Genomic DNA, 24,392 nt, shown 5'->3' with positions numbered 1-24,392 from the left:
ACTTCACCAACAGAAAATTTTAATAACAGTTTGGTGGAATGTGACTGGAGTAATTCACTACTCATTCCTTCGAACTGGGGAGATAATTACAGCCGAAAAGTACTGTCACTACATTGATGAAGTGCATGAAAAATTGAAAATTATACGCCTATCAGTTGTTAATCGGCATGGATCAATACTTCTCCACGACAACGCTCGGCCGCATACGTCGTACAAAACAATTACGAAATTAAATGAATAAAAATATGACATTTTGCAGCACCCAGCTTATTCATCGGACCTTTTACCAACCGACTTTCATTTTCTTATACATTTAGAACAGTTTTTACGAGCTAAACAATATGAAAATGAAGACAGCCTGAAAAATTCCATATGAGAGTTTATTGATTCTAAAGATCAGAATTTCTTTAAGACAGGCATTTATACATTAAAATCTCGCTGGGAAAAATGTATTGAAGTAAATGGAGCATATTTTAATTAAATAAACAGCTTTTGAAAAAAGATACAGTTTTATATATTCACTTAAAAATCCGACATTTCATACGCACCAACCTAATAATTAAAGTACTTCGTGCGTAAAGCAAGCTCGGCGCGTGATTAAACGTTATTTTGCTGTATATAGATTTTGATTTAATTGCAGACAACTCGTCTGATTTTCTTAATTAGTTTTTGTAATAGAATCTTCCATTTTAATCGAATTAAATTGTCTAGGTTTTGTCAAACCACGTGAACACGTGTTTATGAGAATGATTGTGTTAAATAAATGGTCGTCGAAATACCAATTTTTACCAATAAAAATTTAAATAATATTTATTGGTAAAAATTGATATGATACACGTAAATATGTCTGTTCATAAACATGTATGTCTGCAGATCTACACAATTTACTTAATTAATTTGAGATACCAGTAATTAATTATCTAATTAATTTCCAACGCCAGTAATTAATTTATAATTCCAGTATTTACTTAATTAATTTATTATTTTGATAACTAATGAATTAATTTCTTCATCCAGTTTCCTAAATATCTATATGCGAAGTCAATTATAGATACAGATCGTAAAAAGTTGAAAACAGCAGCACTAAAAATTAATGTGCGACATTATCTTTGCCATCTTCCAGATGCCAAGTTCTCCTGTTTCGCTTTTGCTATCTTTCTAAACACCTCACAGATAAATCACTTCGACCGTGTACTAATTATGGGTTTGCAGCACCATTGACGCGGGCAATAAATTGCATGATTTCAGACAGCTGGTCGCAACGTAGCCCGAGATAACGCAGCTGTTTCATAATCTAGCTTACGATTTATCCACAGATCTTCATTACGACAATTTAGATTCCCCGTACAGTCTAACTTAAAATATTGTCGTTAGCTTAAACATTCCTAAACTTTTTTATAAAAATATGTACAGTTAATAAAATTATAAATGTAAGGAACAATTTCTAAAAACGTTTTAATTGAAAACATCTTCAGATGAATTCGAAGTATTTTACCAATAATAAATTAAATATCAAGTGTAAGACAGGATTTTCTACGCGTAAAGTAAAATGGTGAAAACTTGTTGGAATATATTCTTTTTACTGCAATTTTACGCTCGGAGACTACAAAAAGAATGCTGAGAAAAGGGCTCTGTTTAGGAGGACGCAGGACCCCCTCTTATCAGTGCAGCTCTCGCTCTGTTCATTACGCCCCGAGACTTGAGGACGCTTTCCTTTAAGAAGGCACCGACTGACGAAACGCAGACGACCAGCATTCGACTTTCCCTTTACTAAGTTATCTTACATGAGATGAGTCAGATAAGTCGGCGGAAGTATGTTTCAAAAAAAGAGAAAAAACCATTTAAAAATGAAACGATAATATAACTGTGATTATTATTAACAATAACGTGGTGATTTTGAAAAATAAGTTCAAGTCGCCTTCTAAATAAACGGATGAAATATAAAAGATTACGTATTTGTCCTTCAATACTCCAATTTGAATCGATTTCATCCAGCAGATATTCACGTAATAAGTCTTTGATCAGCACACACGACTCGACCCATCATCTAAACTTAAGCGAATCAAAACATCAGGTTCATTTATCGAATCATAGTGATTTAAAATCACTCTGTTGATCGTATTGGCCAAAGGGTGATCCGGCTCCATTATACCCCGTAGCGTGGTACAGTTCGGCGAAGATGATCTATTAATGTGACGTGAGTGCGTTACAACCTTGTCCCACGATAATGCAAATTACTCTGTAGAAACAATGTCTGCGAGCGCAGTAGTGACGGATTGAGCAACGCGGACCAGTAGATTAATCTCCTTGCGTGGTGAATGCACGCTATCACGTACACGAACCGTATACAGAGTCTGTCGTTTATTTCGTCTACAAACAACGTATACTTGCCAGACGCAACCGACGAGTTTAAGCCGGCCACAGTGTTCCGACTGTGCATGCTTAATGAGCCAACCGATCATCGTTTTATTGAGTCGCGGCCAATGACAGTGTAAATCTAATAGGAGAGGACTGGAAATATTTACGAGCGTTCACCGGCGATCGTTTAATTAAATGTTGCGAGTAGTCTCGCAACGATTCCCGATTATTAAAACGTGTCTATTATTCCTGTCAACGCGGACAATGGTGATCTGTATTATATGAAATATAATGAACGTGTAATATTAATACTCTGATTGGTCGAAATGGAGTTTACCGGGTGTAATAAGGATCAATTTATCTGATAATCGAGATTTATTTGATTAATTTCTCTTGATGGCCGCATTTCTGCATAATTCCTTATGGAGCAGTATTAATATTAATATGTGCACCGGAATTGAATTTCTATATTAAAAGAGTTTTCTATTAATGTTAATAACTTTCACGTGTATTTTCTTATCACTGGAGATAAATTCATTATAATGTGTATTAATTGGATGATCTTTTCTTTAATTTTTTGTCGAACGTAGTTCCGAACATAAGAAAATACATTTCTTCTATTGCACGTTATTACTTATCATTAATTAACCACTTTCGATTTTTGAACCTTTCTTTTCATTCTTATTGCCTTTTTGTATAGGAAGTATAAGTAGTATCAACTTGTTAGCAACAATACCAACTTGTAAAACAATTGATTCCTCTTTTATTCAGAAATCAAATTGCACATTTGAAAATTAACAATTGTAAATATTACAATTTATTGAAACTAATCTAGAACGTTTAATATTACTGATATAGTATTAGGTCAACAAAGTATAAAGGTGCGATACTATAGAAATAGTAGGCAATCATATTAAATGAATTATTTGATATAAACTGTAATAATGATTTGAGTGTACTAAACTTACTGGTTTCACTTAGACAGAATTGAAGTTTTTTTAATAAGTGTTCTTGTTATATTTACGCTGCAACTAAGGACTAAGATATCAATTTTCTGGTTTTAGGTTTGAAGCACGGGAACGGGGGCATCGGAAGTGCTAGCAGTTCCAGAAGCACGAGCCCAAGCCAACAGCAGCCGCCGCAAAGTGGTCTGTCCTTTATTCCTCAGCCCAGAAGTCAAAATTCAACGAACAGACAACCGACAACCACTACCCCTAGGTACACCATTTTCCTTTGAAACACAATATTAATTTAACACGTTCGTCTTCGTGATGTAGCTCATTCGGGATAGCGTATTCCAGACACTATATAAGCATACACTGTCCGTGATATCGTACTGTAATACGAAGCACTGTGTATCGTATAAATATAAGTTTAACAGTAAGAAATTAGCAGATAGTATTTAGTAATAAAATAGTTTTGTAACTTCGTATAGCTTATTTCAGAAAATTAAAGAAAATTATAAAATATTTATTTGGCTTCTGTTAATAGGAATGATGAGACTTTACACGTCTTTCATACTTTAACTAATAATAAATTTATTTTTATTCAGATAATACAGATCATGTATATGAAAATCTTATTTTTTAATAATCATAATTTTAACGTGTTAGTTTAATAGTTTGCACTACTTAGATTTTCAAATAACCAACATAGTTTGCATACAAAAATAATCTCGATCTGCTCACATGTCTTTTTATTATTATATTATCATTCTATGTTTAAAAATTATTTATATCCTTCGTTATTATTCGAACTATTTTAACCCCGGAATGACTAAGAAATTTCACTAGTTACTAAACATTAACAGTATGTTACTTCTGTTATTTACAATATGTCAAAAGACATTATTTATTATTATATAAATCTTCCAAATTAATACTGGAAAATCGACTTTAAATGAACAGAAATGTTCCTTTTGACAAACAGCATCGGAAATGTTTAAGTACATAGATAAGTTAACCTGTTTCGAAGGCAAGTTTTCTCGACTTAATATAGACATAAACGCGAATTATTTTCATTAGTACATAAATCTCAAGTATTTCCACGTGTAAAATTGTTAATTTAAGTTTAATGCAATCAAAATAGTTTCCTCCGATTTGACTTATTCTATTTATCATATAAACCATCAACCATTCAACCAACAAACATAGTAATGAATTTTTACCGAACATTTCAGCCCCCGAGCGTCAACAGTGGGCAAATCCAGCGGCGCGAGGACCGCGCAGCCCTCCCCGTACGCGAACACTGGTGCGCCGACTCAACAGAATAAAAACTCTGTTCTGGATAAATTCAAGCTCTTCAACAACAAAGAGAAAAACCAAGACCGTGGCAAAGCTTCGTCGGGCGTGTCGAAGCGGACCTCCAGCTCGTCGGGCTTCTCGTCCGCGAGATCGGAACACTCGGACAGCTCGACGTCGTTGTGCGATCAGAGCAAGATCCAAGTGGAATCGCCGAAGAGCCGGGCTTTGAAGTCGAAATTGCAGTCGACCAAAGCGGCGAAGCAGGCGAGCCCGAAAACCGTACGCAAGGAGCAGAGCAAAGCGCAGAGCAAGATCGCGCGCACGAAGGGCGGCCCCGACAAGCTGGTCTGCTACAATCCGCCGCTAGAAGATGTCAAGTCGGCCAGCAAAATCGGCGGCGTGGGTACGAAGCTGGCTGCGGACAAAAAGTCCTCTAACCTGCAGGAACTGCTGAAGCAGCCGACCAGCCAGCTGCATAAGCCTGCGCCAATGCTAGCGCCTGCCAAACAAATCAACTCGCAAGACTCGAAGAACGTTGGCAACCTTAAGAACGAACCTATACAGCAACCTAGACCTAAAATGGAACTACCTGGCAAGATACCCGACATGAAGATTCATTTACAAAATATAAAAGCACCGCCAAACGGATTGAATAAGGATCTCTTAGTGCAGAAAGGATTAATGAGCAACACGAATGGAATGATCAGGCACACCGATCACGATGATATCCCCGTTGCTCATGACAATAGCACGGGCATGGATCACACGATGTCGATGAATCAAGCGAATTTGTCGGAGGAGAAGACGTCTATAGATAAAATGAAGTCTATCGTGGACAATATCCACACGAACAAACAACCTGGTGCATTGGACACTGTTGCTTCTCTTATCAAGCACCAACCCATGAATATGAAGGCCAAAGTTACGAGCGATGTGCAGGAAATAGAAAATACACCCGAAAAACGAGCAGTTCCGGCTATTCCTGGTCACGGTCCAGAAGCACTATCTGATGGGAAGATAACTGCCATTCAAGAGAACTCAACGGCGTTGGAAAATATTGGAAACATCTCATCCCAGAGCCAAGTTTCAAACGGTTTGAACTTTGGGCCAGGTAAACAGCATTCGGGAATCAATGGCCCGTTGCAGAGCAATACTTTGACCGCTTCCGGAATCAGTCCGGGCTCCAGCATTCCGAAGCCCACGGCCTTGGTGAAAGGCACCTCGAAACCGCCGAAGGAAAACAACATGCCGGGCGTACCGACGCCCACGAAATTGAAGGCAGACGTTTTGCATCGCAAGCTGGACCCGAGCACCGTAGCAATGGTGTCACCGATGCCAAGTATTTCGGATCTGATGTCCGAGAGCTCGCATAGCAATTCAAATAGCACCGGCCAGAGTAATTCCAGCGACAGCAGCGTTATTTATAGGCCGAGCAGTGAAAGTGGAAGTGAGATCAAAACTATACCCAATAGAAAGATTGACACGACCTTCGAGCAAATGGAGAAGGTTAGTACCTTCGCAAGTGCAGCTTCGATGCGGGCACTTTCTTTAAGGGACGTTTGGCAAAATTTCGAACAGCCTCATGATTCAGCGAATGATGGTTGCTTGTAAAAGTATTGCAAATGTAACCGAATGATATGCTTGAAATACTTATACGGGGTATCTTGTAATTTCCGATTTAACTTGGGCTGGTGCAATTTTATATGAAAAAATAAGTCGACGATGTTCAATTAAATTCTCTCATTTGGAATCTTCTTCTCGAGGAAATTAAAGATGAATATTGTCGGTTGCTAGGTGAATAATGCATATGTACACTTGTATAGCGTTTAGAATAAGTGAATAATGTAAAATAAAATTGTTCTATTTGGGATTACGTTTTTAAAAAGATCGAGTTTGAATTAATTGCAGACAGCTAAATGCAGGCGTGCCGGATCATTTTTTTAATTCGATTTTCTCGAAAAGGGAACTTTTCTTACGAAGAAATTGTATTCTACGCTTTCAATTCGTCCTTCCATTTAAAATTATATCTTAATTCTTGCATTACCATTGTCAAGGCACCCTGTATAATTATAATTATTTTCGATTAAAGTTTGAACAGCACAGAGCCAAGAAATATTTTAATAACAAATTTCAAAAATAAGGTGCTTAAGGAAATTTCATTTGTTGAAAATTATATTTCTGTAATAAATAATATGGTTTCAAAGATTATTCTAGAACAATATTGTAATAACAAAAGTACTTGCAAGCACTATGAATTAATATTTTGAAGAACATATATATATATATATCACAGAACAAATAATCATTATACAATAACATTTTGCGATTAAAATGTATTTAGTAGAGTTTATGAACAATTAATATGACAGTTATAAAAATAATTTAAATTTCTTACAAAAATACTATTTATTGAAACTTTTCATTGAGTTTCAAATGAATACACAATCAAGGAAATATAATTGACAAATAAATATAGTGATTCCTCTAATCAATTAAGAGGTTTCTTTTAACACTTGGAAAAAATTAATTAAATTTCATATGACAAATTCTGTACATGTTTACTAATAATACGCAAGTATTTAATCGATAATGTTCAGTCAGTATGATATTTCCAACGGTTTGCTGATAAAAATGTATTATAAATAATCAGTAAAATCTATTACTCTATATGTAACAAATATATTTTTGCATACATATAGATTTTTATAAATTACTTTCTTTACAAGAGTTTGCAATATTTATTATCATTTATTTATTACTATATTACTAACAATAATCCAATTACCGTGTTCACCAAAAGTCATCTCTCTCTTTCTCAATATAAACTTAACATTATAATCCACAGAAGAGTGTTGTACACCCACGAATACTTTGAAGAACGTTTATAGAAACTATTCGAATAAAATTGCACCAAACAAAAAATGCATACCTGAATAAAATTGAATTTTATAAAAAAAAAAAACGTTTGTCAAACTTTTCGAAAAAATCGAGATGACTTTTCAGTAATTACGACACTGCTGTTAGCTTCTCATCTTCTATGATTGATTGTACTTTACAGGTCTTGTCTGAAAGTTCTACCTGCGCTGGTGGCTCAATGGCGGACGACGAAGCCGAAATGACAGTGAAGCCCATGCAACCTTTGCTCCGTGGCTACACACCCGGTGCGAGGGCTCTTCAGACGTTGCCGAGCAGAACAACCGCGAGACAGTACACAATTCTTCATTCTTCCTCTCATCATCATGTCGGTCACGATTACGCGGACATCGACGTCGCCTCTGGTTATCTCAGCGACGGGGAGGTTCTTCGTAGCGGCATGAGCGTCGGTAGCAGAACTCTGTCTGACTTGTGCGACGGTTATATGTCCGAGGGCGGTGCTTCCTTGTACGCGCGTAGAATCAATCCATCTTACGGTCACGATCACGAAAGGTAAGTTTCAAGAAACATTCATTTTTCGGGGGTGGGAAGCCTCGAAGTTATCAAAGAAATGTTTCTTGTTCTGGGCTAGTGGACGAAAAGTTGAACAAAAAAAAAATTGAACGATGAAAAGGGGATGTCTACATTTGATCCTTTCAACGTATTTTCCGAACGCGCCTCTCTATAAAAGCAATTCGAGATGAATTAAACTAAGGCTTTCAGAGTTTATTTATTTTTTTATTTTTTCAAGTGTGCGTCTGTGCACTTGATTACTTTGAAACGATTACGAGTGAAATATATTGTGACAAAACAATAAAGTTTTCTATTGAATTTTTAAGAGAACTTATATTTTTATTAATTGAAGATTTATTAATATTATTTATAGAATATAATATGTGATTAAGTCGTAAATGAGCAAATAATTAATGTTTCGAATGAAAAATATTTTTAAGTTAAATAAGCAAATATGTGGGAGAGAGAAATTGGAAATTGAAAATTTAATTTGTTTCTATAGAACGGAAGTATATTCTGATCGGTAAAGATTACCCATTGGAATAATTAAATCTGTTCTTCAATTTAAAAATAAAGATTTAATTAATAAAAATCTATAGATTGATCAATCTACACAAACCGTGAAATCATCGTATTTCTTTTCTTTTAAATTATACTCTATGTATTAGAATTATTTCATCATATTTTTAAATATTTTTTCTGGGGAAAATGCATAAAATCTATATTTAACATTTAGCATTTAACATTCGTACTTCCCGTTTTGCATATTAAAACGGATACAGTATTGAGTTTTAGATTGCTTCTGTTAGCTGGACTTTATTTGTTTGAATATTGAAATATTTATTAATTTCCGGATTGTATATAAACGTTTTTGCAGTCTGTATTGAGTTAGCAGTATCTGTTTATAATAGTTCGAAGTTTATGTGATTTTTATGTATATGTAATCATTTAATTTTTATATTATTTCTTATTATATTCTTTTTGTCGTTTCTTATCTTACCTTGTAAGGTATTTTTAATGCTATTTCGAAAATAGCTTTTAAAAATTAATAAAAAAATAGAAGAAAGTTATAGACAACGATAATCAATAGGTCGACAATTGAAGAAAATGCGAGTATTAGTATAGCGTTTTACGCTGGAAGTTAGCATCAAAAGAACGATATTACTTGAGGGATGACTTGACATTTCTAAACTGCATATAGCTCACATATAATTTATTAATTATACTATATTACATCTAATAATATAGTTCTACATTTATGATAGTATTTTATTCGAAATTTTTGTCCCGTTATTACAATATTTTTCGGAATATTTTTTATTATGTAAAATAAATATTACATAGCAACGTAAATGAATTTTGCTAACACCTATGCGTCTCCCTTAAAGAGCTTATAAACTTTAAGTATAAGCCTCGTTGATCAATACTTCGTTGCTCTCGCGTTTTCCGGGCGGCAAGTTATTTATACCTTTTTAACTAGACTGGTACTGTAATATAATTATTGATATTCATTTGTACGATATTTTTAAATATTGTTAAACAACATACTCCAATATTCGTTAATTTAAGAAACACTAATGTTTCGTAAAAAGTTAGAAAATATTGCCAAAAATGCCTATTATGCGTAAGTAATATTCTTTAAAATCAAAAATTATTTGCAACGAAGAGCATAAATAACAATTTCAAGAAAATCAATTCCTAAAAGATTTTGAAAAACATTTGTGTGTCAACATTTTTGCAGGATATTAATCTATGCAAAAAATTAATTGCAAAAATCGTAGCTTGAAATTTTTTAATTTTATTAGAACATACCGTGACATTAATAGCTAGAATTTGAAGTAAAGTAGACCTGCTACAATAAAAAGGAATTCAAATTACGTAACTGGTTGAGAAGTTACGAGTATTTTCGTCGAAACGTGCTTACTATGCACGATTTTTGCCTTTTATTTTTTCTACTACATTTTGTTGCTTCTTAGCGCACGTGTTTCACCGGCATGGCGAATGAGTCATAGTCTCCACGTGAGCACAAAATACAAATCGTCGGTTTTGCGAGCTCGTGTTGACGTTGAGATTCTCAATTAGTTTTCACTCGCATTTTTCCCTTTTAAAATTAGTTAACGTTCATCTTAATTCAAATTTCTTTATGAAAATAGGAGAGTCATTATTCAAGTTTTCCATATAACATGAGCAAATCATATTACTTGGAAATTAAATTAATAAATTATAATTAATTTCACTAACATATAGAATGTATTATTAAGAAATACATCATTTATATAAAATTTAATGTATCATTATAAGAAAATGAAATATTGAGAACTCTTTATAAATACTTACCATTATAGTTTAAGATTGTAAACTATGTTTTCATAGCAAGAGTTCTTAAAGATACAAGTATGATAAACATGACAAAAAAGATTTTTAATATAACATTACATACAGATTAAAGTATTACACTTAATAATTATTCAGTTATTTAAAATAGTTTATATAGAATGCAATTCAGTAATTAACGGTGCTATTTTAGCAAAGTACTTCTTAATGTTACTTGTTAAATTATTATTTTACCAATTTTAGCGTTTACTAATTTTTCTTGTATAAGAAAGGAGCACAATGAAAGCATCTTGTTTTATATGAAGGTTTTACGACTCCAAAACCTGTACTTTTCTTTACTGCAAAATTAATAGTCTATAAAGTGCATCAGGATATGCAACTTTGTAGTCCTTATTTCTGGATTTTCTTGGCTGAAAGCTTTATACAGGAATCGATATACAACCATCTTTACACATTTATGAGAAAGAGTGTAAACGCAGACTTTATTCCACCTTTTGGAAACTAAAATTATAGATTCAATACGAATTTCACACGAAGTAAATTTGAGAAATTGTTTAAATAATTAGCAAAATTTTTAGTAAATATTTAGTTCATGGATAAAATTTATCTTTATTATTTTTAATTTTAAGTTATTTATTTTTTATATGCTATTTAAATTTCTATTCACAACTCTAATGTAAGTCAACACTAATATTTTTATGTTAAAGTGTCAGATTCTGTTTTCAGAAATTGCGTTTCATTACGATTTAAATCCAATCTGAACAAAAACGTCATATATCTTTTTATATCTAATTAAAGATTATTCTTTCATTAACTCAAACTTTACGTTTCAAATTATTGTTTCTGCGTATCTTACCGCAAAAAGAATTAAAAAAATATATTTTTAGAAATAACTAAAATTCGTGAAATCTGAACGTCTAATGTTTTCTTAATTTAACAATATTTATGATAATTAATGTGGCTTTTTAATTTTATTTCATTTGATATATTAAAAAATATTCAAATCAATTAATACTAATAAAAATTATTTTTCAACTGTATGATATCAAGTGATCCATATTCTCAAAATATAACTTATCTTTTATGCCAAACAAATACTTCTATATGAATCGTACTCTCAAAGAAAAATTAAATAAATTGTGTTCAAATACAGTTACACCTTGTTTTATTAAACTGTTCACTTGTAACTTATATAATTAATACTAAAAGAACAACAGATTATTCAAATCGACTAATTTGCGTGAAATGATAACAACATTTCCTTATCTATGGTTAATATTAAGTTAGTCTGGGATGATTCACTGGGTGAATTCACGATGCCGATGTCTGAATTAGATCTGATGCGATATGCAACGAAGAGAAGTCGCGTCACCAAGTACCAACGGCCTTTAATTAGACGAAATTCGCAAGCCTAATTTCGTACAGGCTCCCAATTACTTTGCTTCGTTTCGCTCGGCTATCTCTGGTTACGTCAGTTACTTCGATTAAATTAAGTAAGCCTTGCTGAGATGCCACCTAATTAACTCGTATATTTCACTTCTCCTATCCCTCTTTTTAAGGAATTCTTCCCGCTGAGTATATTGTCGAGAAATTCTATTAGCACCAGAGAAATCGCTGCGATATTGCTTCGTTGAGAATATTGTTAATTAAAAAGTATCTATTGTCTCGTTTCACTAAAATACAAGTTATTATCAAGACAACGTTATTTATACGTGAATTTCTCTTACTTCTTACTTTATTATTCATCTTTTCTTCATTTTATAAATCCATGTAGACCATATAGTTCATACACTCCGTATATTCCACGTAGACTATGCAGTCCATGTAGTCCATGTAGTTCATATAGTTCATATACCTATATTTACCCGAAGGAGACGAAAATTTCATTTTTATATTGTCGAAGTGAATGGAAGTTAATCTTCAGCGGTGCCTTTCGTGATTTTATAATGACTAAACATACAAAGCTAATCATTTCGAAATAAAATATTTTTCTCGTTTCTTGATACGAGTTTTGTGAGTACATTATGTTTTTAACATAATTCATTGTGATCTTCATTTATCGAAATAAGATTAATATCCATGTCTATATTTCAAAGAACAGTTTATATAAAAATGATCGATGCACATGGTAAAATAATGTTTACCTGAAAGTGTCCTAATAATAATTCAAATAAAAATAAATATCTCGAAGAGGAAAATCTTACATGTTTTCTGAAACAATACATCTAACATACATATTTAATAATATTCAATCTTATTTAATGAACATAGCAGTGAATAACAATAGTAAAACCACAACACTATTAACTTCATTATTTTATGTAGATTATAAAATGTAGATATATAACTTTACATACAGTCACCAGCAAAAGCATTCGAATGTTACACATACCCGGACACAATAAATGTTCCTATAAATAATCTATTTGTATACTGGTAAATATGTTTAAAATTGTATCGCATGCGTATATCACAAATGCAACTTGTTTCAATAAATAGCAATATTTGGTGTACAATTTTTTAAATAATAGTTTGTTTTTACATTCTTGTTGAAATACTTTCGTTGGTGACTGTATATATCGAATGCACAAGTAACTAAATTTAAAATTCTCATCTTATTGTACAAAATCTTTATCAAAAGGATGACGAAGAGAGATTTTAATATAAATCAATAGAAAAAGATCTGCCAGACAGTGGCATCATAAAACAATATACTGTTCTTCATTTCCTTTATCTCTCTAGTCTGTGATTACCGTAACTAATAAAATCCTCTTGAACGATAGAACAGATACCCCCGATTCAGCAAAATGTGCGAATGCATTCCGTTTAAACCTCGCCTTAAGATTTACCGTCGATACAGAATTGCTTGACAATATAAGAGATTAAAAGCTTTGTAGACGTAAAGGAATATCTGCACTAGGGGAAGGAAACGGAAGTAGGTCAGTGGTGATCATCTCGATTAGATCCACCGCATTGAATTTGGATTCGTCTCGGTCGAATAGAATCTCGCTGAAGCGTAGGCCGTCCCATCCAGTTCGTTCGACTATTCAATCTCATTTGATTTCCTTCGAACGTGTCGCGCATGTAAAAGTGTATTGAACGAACGACAATAATTTCTCGTAAATGACCTATATTACTAACCACCCTACAGATAAGAAAGTCCACCGCAATTTTCTCCGATATATAGGACACGTTGGTTCGTATGGAAACTTTGATTGTGCCGCTGACAATAATTCAAACGGAGTAGCGAGTTGACGATTCGAATGCGCTCCAGCTGGAGAAAATAAGTGCAGAGGAGAAACTCGTGTCGTATTGAAAGCGTAATTTTATCTTTAGAATTCTTTAGATCCGTGATGACCCTATTCTCTGAGGTAGACGAATACTCATCGATCGTTTTTCAATTCATTCTTCAGTAATTTTTCATTTTCTTTTTCACTCAACTAATAATTGTTACAATTTATCGTGTTGCAGAAGTAATTTTTCACGTCGATTATTATTTGTACGTTTATCGCAGGAAGATCTTGATCCTACTAATTTTTTATGTGTCGAGATGTGTTTTCGTACGTGTTTCTGTTCGAAGAAAAAAAGTCTATTGTAATAATACTTGTCGAATGCTATATTTGTCAGCGATTTGAATAATATTGATAGTTGAGACATCAGTTAAGAATGTTGTGAAATAATTAATAATATCTTATTAATAAGATCTTAGTAAAATCATTATACTTTTCATTTTGTTATTTCTATATTTGAATAATTATTTTATATAATTAAATTAAATCGTATTAACGAAACGTTTAAATGTTTTTTGGTGTTAATTTAGTGTATTGTATAAAAGATATCATATAGATATATCTCACACAGTTTTCAAAATAATTAAAGAATTTCATACTTAACAATGATTTATTTTACACATGCATGTCGAACAATGCATACATTAGTTTCACCGCAGCTATGATACAATAGAAAAAAATCAATAGTTGTTTCATATACATATTTATTAATTAATAATATATATGCGTAAATTGTAAACTAATGAATTCTTAAACCTGAAACTTGAAATTCAGTTTTTATTCATCAAATGCCGTCGACATACAATATATAAAAAACATTTTTAAAATGGTGCTCCGAAGACAGTTCAGCCCAACGTGTTAGCACCAGAACTACGGAGCATTTATTGGGCTTGATATGTTATTGTTATAAAGATTGTAACAATATAATTTTTCGATTTCTTCATGTTAGAATATATATATATATATATATATATCGATCTTTTTAACATATTGTATTTTGTTATTATGTTACATTCATATCTTGCGGTGCCTTGCGGTTTGTTGAAATTGCGTTTTAGCACTTGAGATATTCGTTATAATATCTAAGTGAAGCTATTTATTTTCAAAATCATGTCGGATATTGAATACTTTTAAAATATGCAAAACTGCAAAATAAGAAAATTAGAATCCGTCATTTTGACGAGTACGGTAATTCTAATGTTAATAAGTAAAAATTCTATGCCGCGTATATTACAGCATCGGATCGTCAAGAGTTAATCTTTATTTCCAATAATTAGCAGTTCCATTGAACCCCTGGTTCCAACCAGTTATGCGAATAGAATAGCTCTTAGACCCCCCTGAAGGTGGTGTTTTCGTAACACACGAAACACCCAAGGGCATATTCTGGACCCTCTCCAGCCCCGATAACTCTTTTGGCATAAGCAAACCGCGTATCATCCGCTTGAAACCCGACGCGCTTTTCGGAAATTCAATATACTCGCCCCCGTCTCTCAGGCCAACCCTCCTGGCATCCTTCTGCTCCACCGTCGAGAACCCCATAAAGCGAGCCGAGGGCGCAACAAAGAAGGTGGGCCATAAGAGCATATTCAAACGATTACGAATCCTCCGGCAACGCCTGAAAACGTTATCTCCTTCTCGCTCTTTCTTCCCGCTTCTTTAATCCATGCACCGATCTCTCTCTTTCTTCCTTCTTGCATGGTTGCTCCTTTTTCATCGTGCCCGCGAGGTATAACGTCGAGACGTCTCAGAAGGAATGATTAATGATCTCGAAAAAATGTATGGTACGCGGAAGATGCGAGGTGTGTACATTGATGGATCCGCATCAACATTGCCGTTCTGTTGTAAGGGTTGCTTTAATTAAACAGTACGTCATGAAATCAGTAATTAGGTGATATCGAGTGAAACGAAATTCTCCCGGTTTTAATTTCTGTTCGACGTGACATTTGTGTTGTGATATGCTATTGAATATTGTATTGGGTTAAACGCAAAAATTTTGGCATTTTTTCTTACGTGGTTATTAAAAATAGCCAGCTAATAAACTAAATTTGTGCACCAATCCAATAACTTGATGTATTGACGTATAGTAGAATGTTGTCGAACAAAATGGGTAACGCATATTTTAATGAAGCTTTATTCTTGGAAGTTTTCAATTAGAAATATTCAACACCCGATGAGATATATAGTATGCGACAGTTTTTGGGAGAAACTTAAAGAGCAATCATACAAATATTAAACAATAAGCTAAATTTTGTTTAATATTTCATTTATTGTACATTATACAAGATTTAATATTAAATGTCATACTTTATAATTTCGCTGTATTAAACCAAGTAACAACTGCCCGTTGCCTCTTGAGTACAAAGTGTTAAATGCATTTAAAATTGTTTAGAAGTGCAAAAAGTCGTTTCCGTTACGTCAGCGTTATATATGAAAATGAAATAATTTCATATTGTTGTTAGTATTTTCAATTATTGTTAGTATTTTGAGAGATATCAAGATTCGTTACAAAATATTTTTGACTGAAACTGTCGTTTATTTTTGTTTCAAACGATTTTGTTCGTCTTGCAAAAGATTCAGTATGTGCAATGTAATAATCTTGGTGTACCCATCGCACTATATGTTTTATATGATTATATAATTCACAGTACATGGAAGTTCAGTTATCCAAGTATCGCATAATAATGCGTTTCCCTAGCATTCAGAAAATACTGCTTTTTCTCCTACCCTTCATTTCTACGGTAATGAACCCCTCTTATATTTCTGATTTCCCTAACAAGTTCATGAGTTTTGCTTTACTCTGCATTTATTTAACGAAACTTTCAAGAGTTAAGCCAAATAAAACGGTCTACCCAAACATGAACATCGTTAATTATTAAAAACAGCCATCTGTTTGTAATATAACTAGTAAATCTGCATTCGGGTAGTATTTAAGACCATTGTATTTAACATGTTAAAATATTGACATACATTCTACAAAATATGAATTAATACATCATAAATTATTCTGCGTAACATTATTTTAAACTTCCAAAAATACTGAGATTTATGACTACAAGAGAAACGAATTATAAATAAACGAGTTGTAACTTGAGTAATACTCTAAAAAGTTTCAATTATTTTCTTGTATCCATAATTTAATACACAACTGGAGTAGATTCTCATGTTTTAAGTACAAATTTACAAATCTATTCTACATTATATATCAAAACTTGTTTAAACATGTTGAAATAATTATATTATACATATATAATAGTATATAGCATTAATATGTACCATTTCTCAAGATTAAGTTTCTCAGAGACTGTATACAATAAAGAAAAAATCTATGGAAATAACCTGTTATTTATTACAACAGAAAATATATATTTTTCAATCAAAAAAAAAAAAACGTTTAAATATAATTAGAACAATTTTTAATCACTTTAAATTCAAACTCCTTTATAGTATTTAGAATTTTTTAAATGAATGTATTTTGACCTAAATAATTATTTTACTCTATTATTTTTACTTTCCATATTATTTTCCATATTTATCTTGTTTATAGAAAATAAATATAAAAGAATTATTTATTTTAAACAACTTATGAAAAAGAACCGAGAATTTTGAGAATTGCGGAAACTAATGAAAAAATTGCTTAATGATAAATTATTATTGTTAACAGATGTATGTGATTGATAATAAAATTTTGAAAACATTTCTCGCTAACTTACGAAACAAAACGTTAGATATATTTGTCTCTGAACAAATTTGATCAAATAACTGTGCGAAATATCATTTTGAGCTAAGGGGGAGACGTGGCAATCGACGTAGTTGTACGCAGAAAGATAAGCCTCTTTGTCCTCCACTAACGGCGTCCCGTATTGTCCATTCGATTTATCACGATCGTATCCAAAAACACCAGGGAATTCACGCCTTGGCTATTCCGAAGAATCCTTGGAGAATCATTTCTGTTCCTTAATAGTCTCCTCTTTTCAATTGGAAACAAACGATTGGTATTTCCTTTCAGTTTTAGAAAGGAATTTATAAAATATATGGAGTTGGTGTTTTTTTATTATGAATTAATAAAAACATTAATTAAAATTAATTTTATCAGGAGCCATCAGGTGTTAGAATTTTCAAGTTATAAAATATATTATTGTATTGACTGTGTTAAATATTGAATAACAAATGTTTAATATTGATAGCATTTGTTGTTTTATCATTTAGTTTTCTCATTCCTATATGAATTTGATGTAGAAAGATGTGAAAGTGACGATTGACATATTATATTACTTTAATGTTATAAAAATATATTACGTTCATCAAAATTCTTTCACAAAATATTGATATACGTGAATTTACATTAACAGTAACTTGAGTTGGCTGTTTCGAAGAAAATCCGATAGAAGCTAGCTAATAAGCATATTTTTTATTGTTATTCAGCATCATACAGAAGTTTTATCAAACATTTAGACTTATTGAAAAATTATATGCTTTATATTTACAAAATGAATTATTTGTTTACATTTAAAATGAATTTACTACTTCCACACTTCATTTTGCAATGAATTCTTTCAGATTTTAATTCTAGAAACTTATCATTTTTTAGATAAATGAATCATTGATTAAGTATGCATATTATGTATGCATATTAAGTAATATTTCCATGTGTAAGAATAAAATTTTATTTTTACACGAATGCTTGCTCAATTTCATTATTTGCATTGTTATTTGAATAAACCTATAATCTGTCGAAGTATCTATGTAAAATATTTTGTTTTAGTGGCAAAGAATAATTATGATGATAAAATATTATGCTGATAAATCAATCAATTAATGATTGAAATAAATATTTATTCGAGATAATTGAAATAATTTCCAACATGTAACAGATTTTTGGAAAAAGAAGTTTTGATACAGCAATAAAATTAATGGAACAGGACATATTTTAAGGTACATGTATGTAATATTCTACAACATATTTCAATATCACAAAGGTAGCTGTTTTGAGATATTTGTATAAAAAGCCAATTGAAAATTGGAACGTTTCCATACAAGTGATCGAGTGGAACACAATTTTTCTAGTTTCCTCACAGAAGTATCTCACGAAACTACTATAAGTCTTTGATAAGTTCTAGTGACACACTTAGTACTTTTAATTGTTTCATAAATCAGCGCTGCACAAGTAGCAACCTTCCACGGTTAAACGTTTCAATAATAACCTTTTGGGATGTGTTATGCACCACAAATTGTTAGAACACAACCATTCGTTTCTACAACAGATTAAATTAGCTGCCGAAATCAGTTGTCGGTAAGATCATTAATTTGTATGTTTTTCGATGCTTAAATTTCAAATAATGTGAATGCAATTAATTTTTTATTGTCTGAAGGAGAATAATGTACAAACCGTGCATAGATTACATTCTATGGAAAAGGGTGTCATATTCCTTGAAAAATTGTTATCAATTGATAAACCTCTTATTCTGAAATTATGGCTTTTCACATTTTAATAGCAAAGCCGTGCCTTATTTAAATAAAACGTTTCCACTGATAAATAGATGAAAATGAACATGGGTTTATTGAATATATTGTATGTTTTTGAAATCGTAGAGCAATCGGAAAAAAATGAATCTACATGGGAAAGTAAGTCAAAAACATAAAATAAACTTTCCTCATGCGAGAAGCCATTCTCAAAATAATCAATAAAATTTATCCGACACACTAGATTCATATTTATAACAAGTGAAAATGATAAATCTCCGGCAAAAATGGCAGTCGATCCTTATTGAATGATTATGATATTCGCGAAATGTTTAAACGGAATTATCTCAAATACGTATAAAGTGAGAATATAAAATAAGTATAAAGTGAGAAAATGTATTACAATTTTTCAAACACTCTGTATATAAGATAAAAATTAATTAATAACAATTTGGAAAATATTCTGAAAAATTCATTATTTTCGTATACACTCTACTTTTATTTTTTATGCTAAAGAATTATTAATGTCATATATGGACAGCACTGTACATGACAAAAAGAAAACAAATATGGCATCGCGTATTGCCAAGAGTCACGCGAAGTGATCCTTATGTTTTTATTGTCTTCAAAAAATAATAAACGACCGGAAAATGAAGAATTGAATACAGTAATCGAGAAAGAACGATACAGTATTATAGAAAAAATGCATTGTGCTACAAAATGTACAGTGACAGTATTGATGAATTACTATTAATTTTATACGTACACGTAAGTAAAAATCAATTCGTTACAGAAATATTCACAATTTTAGTTGACAAAAGTATATTCAAATATTATAAAATTTTCACTAATAAGAACGTCTTGTTATATAAATATGTAGTTCTAAGTAGTTAAATACACAATAAAAGGAACTTGAAATGAACTTACAGCAGTACATTGCTGAACAATTAAACAATCATGAGTTACAAAAAAATTGTAATGCATTGGCAATTAATTTGCCAAGCTGTTTTAGTCCAAGCTGGTTAATTATGTTTGCTCTGATTTTTAGTTATTTGATTCTTGTGGAATTCGAACATCTAGGATAAAATATCAGGTAGGACATCATTTTACAGCATCGATGTAGGCCCAGAAAGTTTTAATATAATGGATGCTGTTAATTAAATAACCTACATTACAGTTCCCCGCTGTGTTCATATCAAATTTGACCTAATTATTTTCTACAATTCAAAACTTTTCAGAAGTTAATTATCAGGAAAACTGTATGCAATGCTTACGAATATGTATGTATTTACTACACATGCTGGGTAATTACGAACGTTGTCAAACGAAAAAGTGCATACAAAATGCATTGCCAATTTAAACGCCTCTACTTACACAATGTGATCATGAATAATTCAGTGTTGAGCACTCTGAAAACAAACTATCAGGGAATATAAAAAGGAAATAATTGGTCTCCTGATCGAGAAACATGGCGCAAATTTATTTCGAAAATATGCTTCGCAGAAGCATATGCATATTGTGAACTTTGATTTAATGACAATTATGAATGTAATGCGGCGTTTAATGCAGATCGATGATCCGATTTCATACTTGTTCCAAATGAGCAGTGGTGCATACGAAATCACCGTTATCACTGCAATCGTCATTCAATTGCATATACATGAAACTACAAACTAAATTAGTACACTGCATTCGCTTTATGTACGATTTTTATGACTTTCTGTTTTCTCTTCTTCTCGAACCAGGTAATATTCTAATTGTAATCAATTTTTATCATCCGTGAGTAATTGTGATCGATAACAGGGATGAAAATCAGTTTAAAAGTTTTTATTTATTTTCAGTCAAATAAAACTGATTAGATAACTGTAACGTAGTTTCAAATAGGATGAATTTATACAGTAGGTGTATATTCGCCGGCATAGACTTTAAAAATTCTGATCAACATACATTTTTTCTTATCAGTATTAATTTATTGTTATGATAATATTATTGTCACTTATTTTAACTCCATATACTTACTTTATGAAATTTTTATTGCGAATTATAAAATGTCATTGTTTTCATATCATATTTGAAAAACATGATTGTGTATAAGAAATAAAAATTCTATACTAATTAAAACACGCGTGAAGAATTTAAAAAAAATTGGAGACAGTAATTATCAATTATTATAATATTAATTTTATCATACTAACTTCTTCAGAGTTATTAATTTTCGTTCAGAAATCACTGTTTTGATACCTATTAGCACCTTCAATATTTGTGACAATTCTCTTCGAAAGCCTGCGCCAGGAAGACTACTTTATAAAGCTTGACAGCATGCTCACTTGACCGAATAATTCATAACCTTCTCGTTTCACTGATTCCTGAAAATAGCATGTTCTAGGTCTTTTCATTACAGTCTCAGCCTGCAAACAGTTTCAACAGTGTAACCCTTACGAACACTTGGAAACAGTTTTAAAACTTCATAATGTAACAATCTGATACGTATTCATTATGTTTCGTTTAGCATGAAAAATTCGTTTCATAAAACTAAACTAATCAAGAATGAAATAAATAAAAATGAATGCATAATTATTCCATATAATATTAATGCATAATATTTGCAAATGGGAACACATTTCACGTGAACTGATGAAACTTTGATAAGGTTCTGAAACGTATATTGTATGTACATGCATGAATTCAAAATACTTACTTTAACACACATTAAACCAGTTTAGTGGAAAACTTCGTGAGTTCAAGGGATTCTATCGTTGTCGATAAGGGTTGCAGAGAAGAAAATAAGTTTTAATTGCTCCAGAAATGTGTAAGGTCAGCCAAGATTCCGGAAAGTCTTACATTACAGACGGGATAAAGCTGTAACGTGTACTTCATACTCATATTTACATTCATACTATACAAATTAACATAAAATGAAGTAAAAGCGTTAAACGTAAAATACATAACTCCTCAAAGTAATTAAATTCACGAATATTGATTTGAATCAAATGTATTATTTATATCTAATATGTATCATGAAGTATCAGGTAAATCACTAAATGATATTTATCTATCCACTTGACATGTCTAATATTTCATAAATATATTAGATGTTTGAAAGATACATTTACGAGTTTAAATTTATTCCGAAGGAAACTGAATTTTGTTGACAAATTATATTAGCTCTGCTTTAACGAAAATAGCTATTAAAGAATTAAGTGAATACAAACTAACTAAAGAAACGATTATAACAATATTTTCTTTTCCAAGTCTTATGGAAATGATTTTTCGAAGGTTAATTCAAAGTTTTTCAATGAAGCATGAATCAATCACATAATTTTCAATAATTTCGCAGTACACATTCATTGATCAAAGGGGTTGAAACGACGCCATTCGTGACGAAAGGGGACTTTCATTTGCCTGGTAATGACGATTACCTCTATTCACTGGGTCAGCATCCAAAAATATAACTTGTTTGGAAAAACGAAGTAACAGTGAAAAGGAATAGTCCTACACAAAAAAAATCATTTATATTTGGAAATTATTTTTTAACACATTTTAACGAGAACGTATATTTGAACACCAGTATTGTTATTATTTGTAAATTTTTTAACGCAAGACATTTATTATTCATGACAAAACGAATTTTGTCGAAGATTTCTTTTTAAGTTTATTGTAATATCATTTGTGATTTCCATACAAATAATAATTTTAAAAATACTTTTGCGTTCTGAAAGATTTAGCTTTATATCAATTGTTAAAACCAATGACTTACCCAATGACATCAATATTTCTTTCAATTGCATAATAATAATAATATCTGGTCAAGTCTTTTATAGTTTTTATTTCAAATTTTTCAAAACAATTTCCATCTATAGAGTAGTTTTACAACTACGTGCCCATTGATTTCTCTAAGCGTATTTATCGCTTTCAGACACAGTCAAAAGTTCTCTACACAGACAAAAGAATAAGATTTATAAAAAGCAACTAGTCCGCACTTGGCTATAAACTCCCATAATTTCTATATTTCCGAAGTTTTCGATATTTTCAAAAAATACTTGCACGTGCTTATTTTAGAAGAACTATAAGATTGCAAATATTATAAATTAGACTCAAACTTTCGAATTTTATTTAACTTCTCATTTCCTTATAACGTATTTTATTATTTGTTTATATTACATTTAATAATAATATTCACTTATCTCGTATAAATACGTCTAAAAATTTCAGCTATACATATGTATAGATATTGTCACAAAGTCTGTACCCTCCAAAGGGTTTAATAATTTTTAAAAGAAAAATCAATGTTTGTGGTCTAAGAAGCATAATAATGCCTACTCCCTTTCAGTGACCACAATCCACCCTAGCCGGTTACTGGCCTAAGTGTTAACCTTTTGCGGTTCTATGTCGAGTTAGTCTCGGAATTTAACTTTTTTTGAATACCTCTGTTTTTTACCAATTTTTGTTATATTCATTCATAATATCATAGTTACATCTTATGTAAGTAGAAATTCAATGCTTCTCAAATATTTTCAAACAGATTAAAAAAGTATTATTATAATAAATTTTAATAACATCTATATGTCTTACAATGAAAAACCTTAGAACATGTTACCGAAAATTCTTAACTTGTTACCTGAAAGATATCTAAACCACAAACATTTACACTAAAAATATTTTATTTCGCAATGAATGCGATTACGTACAATCCATTGGAATGTAATTTGCAGAGTGTTCACGTTGCGTTTGACTTCTCAAAAATGATAAATATGAGGAAAAACAATATTGATAACATTTTTTCATATTCACAATATTTTACGTTTGTATTCATCTTGACAGCAGCTTTCGTGTAATAAACAAAAAAATAGTATTTATCGTTGAAAGAAATTGAAAAAATTTAAGACCACCTTAGTTACTCGATAAATAGTGTAAATATAAAAAAAACTAAGACTAATGAATACGATCCGAATTACCCTTATTTCCTCCAAATATATATTAACCCTTTAACGACGACCTCCATACGTCATATGAACTTCTCGGCAGCGAAATTAGCTTATACGCATGACAGCATCCACCAACTAAAGTTATCCATACGAATAAAAGTATCCATGCAACAGCTGTAAGAACAATGGTACGCAGAACAGTGAGGACAGGACACGACAACCGTCCGCAGGGACAGCTCCGTAGGATTCGAAATCGATGGCATATAAGGAATTTCGGGCAACTTCGCCATCGTTAATATGTTGACCGCCATGTCACCCATATATAGAGTTCCAGTTGTTTGTTGGGAACCGTCTTT

General features: G+C 31.5%; 1 protein-coding gene across 13 annotated transcripts in view; it reads left to right on the top strand.

The window, feature by feature from the left end:
- sick (sickie) overlaps positions 1 to 24,392 on the top strand; it is a 520,404-nt gene that overhangs the window by 354,407 nt on the left and 141,605 nt on the right. For all 13 annotated transcript variants that reach the window (XR_012999731.1, XM_031978463.2, XM_076372255.1 and 10 more), the window contains 3 exons: positions 3,423 to 3,576; positions 4,538 to 6,107; positions 7,660 to 8,027. Coding sequence is in view for 12 of the 13 variants with exons in the window: in XM_031978463.2 (XP_031834323.2) it covers positions 3,423 to 3,576; positions 4,538 to 6,107; positions 7,660 to 8,027 (2,092 nt within the window). In the remaining variant the exon portion in view is untranslated. The remainder of the gene's footprint in view (positions 1 to 3,422; positions 3,577 to 4,537; positions 6,108 to 7,659; positions 8,028 to 24,392) is intronic.

The sequence above is a fragment of the Nomia melanderi genome, chromosome 11 (genome assembly GCF_051020985.1).
Source record: "Nomia melanderi isolate GNS246 chromosome 11, iyNomMela1, whole genome shotgun sequence".
Lineage (NCBI taxonomy): Eukaryota > Metazoa > Arthropoda > Insecta > Hymenoptera > Halictidae > Nomia > Nomia melanderi.
The sequence above is the reverse complement of the archived record's forward strand: the minus strand, read 5'-3'. Positions and strand labels throughout refer to the sequence as shown.